Below are 3,445 nucleotides of genomic sequence, written 5' to 3'. Positions count from 1 at the left end.
TATAAGAGAAAGAGAGATCTGTGGCACTACAGATCACTATTGTATTACTCACCCTGCAAAGCTTCTTGTTATTTGAGCTCCCTCCAGTTGTAGACTGGGCCTTGAAGGGCTTCTTCCTTACAAACCTGTGTTTTTTAGAATGAACAAAATGGTTTTAGTGTCGTCCTCATTTAAATTATATTACTTTTTTAATATGTGAAATGTAATAACAACAATAATAATAATATATTTTTTAATAATTTTAGCTGGAACCACATACCTACTGCCGCCTCAACATCAATATGCCAGTCCTCCGGGTGTATTTGGATGAGGAGGCAGACCTGAAGCCAGACTACCGGCTGACCAGAGCTTCCCTGGACAACCTGATTGCAATAACCAGTACCCAGCAAGACCATGGATGGGGCCACTACCTGGAGGTGCTGGTGTTTATGTTCTGGCTAGCCAGTGCCACCTCGTACAGGGTAGTGTCAAGGACCTTTGACATCCCTCGCACGACCATCCATGACATGGTTCATAAAATGTCAGGCAAGCTCCTCAAAATCCTGCCGAGAATCATCCGCCTACCATCCGTTGCTGAGCTGGAGGAGATAGGGAATGGGTTTGCCCGTCTAGCAGGGTCCCCTGCATTCTCCAGGGTAGTGGGCAGTATAGATGGGTGCCAAATACGCATCAAACCACCATCTGTTGATGGCCTCTGTTATATGAACAGGAAGCTGTTCCCGTCCATCCAGCTACAGGCCGTCTGTGACCACACAGGGAGGTACCTGGACATTTTCGCAGGCTACCCAGGGTCTGTTCATGACTCCAGGGTCCTCAAAAACAGCCCTCTTTATACAGAGCAGCGGTATCCACCCCAAGGGTTTTTTATCCTTGGGGATGGTGGGTACCCCTGTCTGTCTGCCCCCATCGCCCTCATCACGCCATACAAGGAGCCAGTCCACCTGGCTACAGCAAGGCGGTTCAATCACCACCACGCCAAAGCCAGGTCCATCGTAGAGCGCTCTTTTGGGAGTATGAAGACTCGCTGGAGGGCCATTTTTTTTAAGGCGCTAGAGGTGAAACCAACTTTTTCACCTCAAATCATCGCCTGTTGTGCCATGCTCCACAACATCTGCCTCGTCAATGGCGACATTGTGGAGCCAGCAGATGACTGGCCTGGTGAAGATGCTGGGGAGCCACATCACCACCAGGACCAGCAAAGTGGGGAGTGCATCCGGGAGAGAATGGCTGCAGCTGTCTCTGCTCCTGATGGCCCGGTGGCAGCCCTGGAGCATCATGACTATGTATAAAAAGAAACAATTTGTAAATATTGTATATATATGTTAGACATTACAATCATTTAGGGTTAGGATTTAGTATGTTAGAGAATCATTTATTTATTTATATATATGTTAGATTTTGCAATCAGTTAAGGTTAGGATTTAGTATGTTAGAAAATCATTTATTTATATATATGTTAGATTTTGCAATCAGTTAAGGTTAGGATTTAGTATGTTAGAGAATCATTTATTTATTTATATATATATATATATATATATATATATATATGTTAGATTTTGCAATCAGTTAAGGTTAGGATTTAGTATGTTAGAAAATTATTTACTTATTGATATATATGTTAGATTTTGCAATCAGTTAGGGTTAGGATTTACTGTTAGAGAATTATGTATTTATTTACTGTTGATCTACTTTTATTTATTCATCTATCTAATTACCTCCTTGAATTATTTGTAAAATAAAATTTTTTTTGTTGGTAACCCTTTTCTTTCTTTAAATATACACAGACACGTCTTACTTACAGGTCAATACATGCATTTCATTTATTTATTAATTATTTTCATCTACATTTTTTCTGCTCAAGTAGAGACAACAGTCTCTCCTCCCTCTCTTCCTCTCCTCTGCCCTGGCACTCTCTGCTCGTAGAAACTCGAGGACAGGGTCTGTCCTCTGCCTCTTAGGCTGGGGACTCTCTCCTGGCCTCTCTCTCTCTCCTGGCCTCTCTCTCTCTCCTGGCCCTGCCTCTCTTGGCCCTGCCTCCTGGGCATCGGGGGAGGACACTGCAGCTGCCCTGGAACTCTCCCCCCAGGCCGAGGCAACAAGGACAGGAGGCCGGATGGATGGCCTCCCGCCAAGTGCCTCGTCCATTAGGGAGTACCACTTCCAGGAGGCCGCTGTGTCTTCCCTGTGCTCTGGCCAGTTGGCGGCTTCTTGAGTTCCTTAAAATTATGGGGGTATACTTAGAAAAGCAAACGTATTACAAGTTAAGAATGTTTTTTACAAAGAGACAAATCTTACCTTGTAAGTTTTTTTCAGGTTCTCCCATTTCTTCCCAGCCCTGGCTGGGGATATCACCCCCTCCAGCCCCATTTCTTTCAGGACAACCCTAAGAAATACAAGACAAGAATTAATTTCATGCATCCATCAAATATAATATCAAATATACCTACGTGTTACTGTTTAAATTGTATAACATGTCAACGAAAAATAAGAAAAAAATCTGCACACCATAGGGGCTCCCATGCAAGTGTAATTTAATTAAGCATGACGTTTTATGCGATGGCTCTTTCTCAGATGCTTATAAACAGGGTAAGTGGATGTGCATGTTGTTTCTTTACCATGGTTTAATAACATCATATCAACCTCATAATTGTTAGATTTCCCTACATCTTTTGTCACGATTTACAGAATACAATGCACATATTTACACAGGTATTTCGAGGTTAGGACTAGCATAATTTGACAAAATAAAATCCACTAAGGAAAAACATAATGCTATCACTGAAATGTGTTTGCTTACTCCCATCCATGAAACGCGGCGTTACGCCGCCCCGAGAAGAGCCTGTTATGCTGCATGCGCAGCTTTATCAGGCCCTCAACATCATCATCTGTCCCTTTGAAAATAACAGACAAGCATATACTTTTATAACAAGTCGCAAATTGTGAAAAGAGAACACACACACATATAAACATAACATTATAACGTTGCGTTAGAAATCGAAACAGGAGTAGCGTTAGCGTTAGCTAACAGTTACAAACAGGCTACTCTCTACAAATGCTTACTGTTAAGGACACAGGCTACTCTACAAATGCTCATTGTTAAAGGGTATATATAAACACGCCACTAAAGTACATGTTGGTACGTTAACGTTACTTACATTTATAAGTAAAGCGCTCCCGCGCTCCTCCGCCTTCTGCTCAGCTGCCATTTTTTCTCCTTATTTTTTCTTCTTCTCCTTCTCCTCAGACAAAACATGACCGCATTGCATTGTGGTATACGGGAGTAAAAGTAGGGTACATGGGTTGTACACTAACTTTTGCGGTGCATTGTGGGTATTTTATAGTGAACGAGGTAGTGGACGAGATGTAGTGTAGAGAATTTGAACTTCGAAAATGGCGTGCACACTATGTAGTGCACTATATAGGGGATAGGGGGCGATTTCGAACA

At 42.5% G+C, this 3,445-nt stretch overlaps 1 protein-coding gene across 1 annotated transcript; it reads left to right on the top strand.

The window, feature by feature from the left end:
* The first annotated feature begins 281 nt into the window (after window positions 1-281).
* Window positions 282-1,289, top strand: LOC133442517 (putative nuclease HARBI1). The gene has a single exon (XM_061720526.1). It carries the CDS (start codon window positions 282-284, stop codon window positions 1,287-1,289), a length of 1,008 nt encoding a protein of 335 aa, XP_061576510.1.
* The last annotated feature ends 2,156 nt before the right edge of the window (window positions 1,290-3,445 follow it).

This window comes from Cololabis saira, chromosome 4 (genome assembly GCF_033807715.1).
Source record: "Cololabis saira isolate AMF1-May2022 chromosome 4, fColSai1.1, whole genome shotgun sequence".
NCBI lineage: Eukaryota > Metazoa > Chordata > Actinopteri > Beloniformes > Belonidae > Cololabis > Cololabis saira.
Note: the sequence above shows the minus strand (reverse complement) of the source record. Positions and strands in the feature narration are given on the sequence as shown.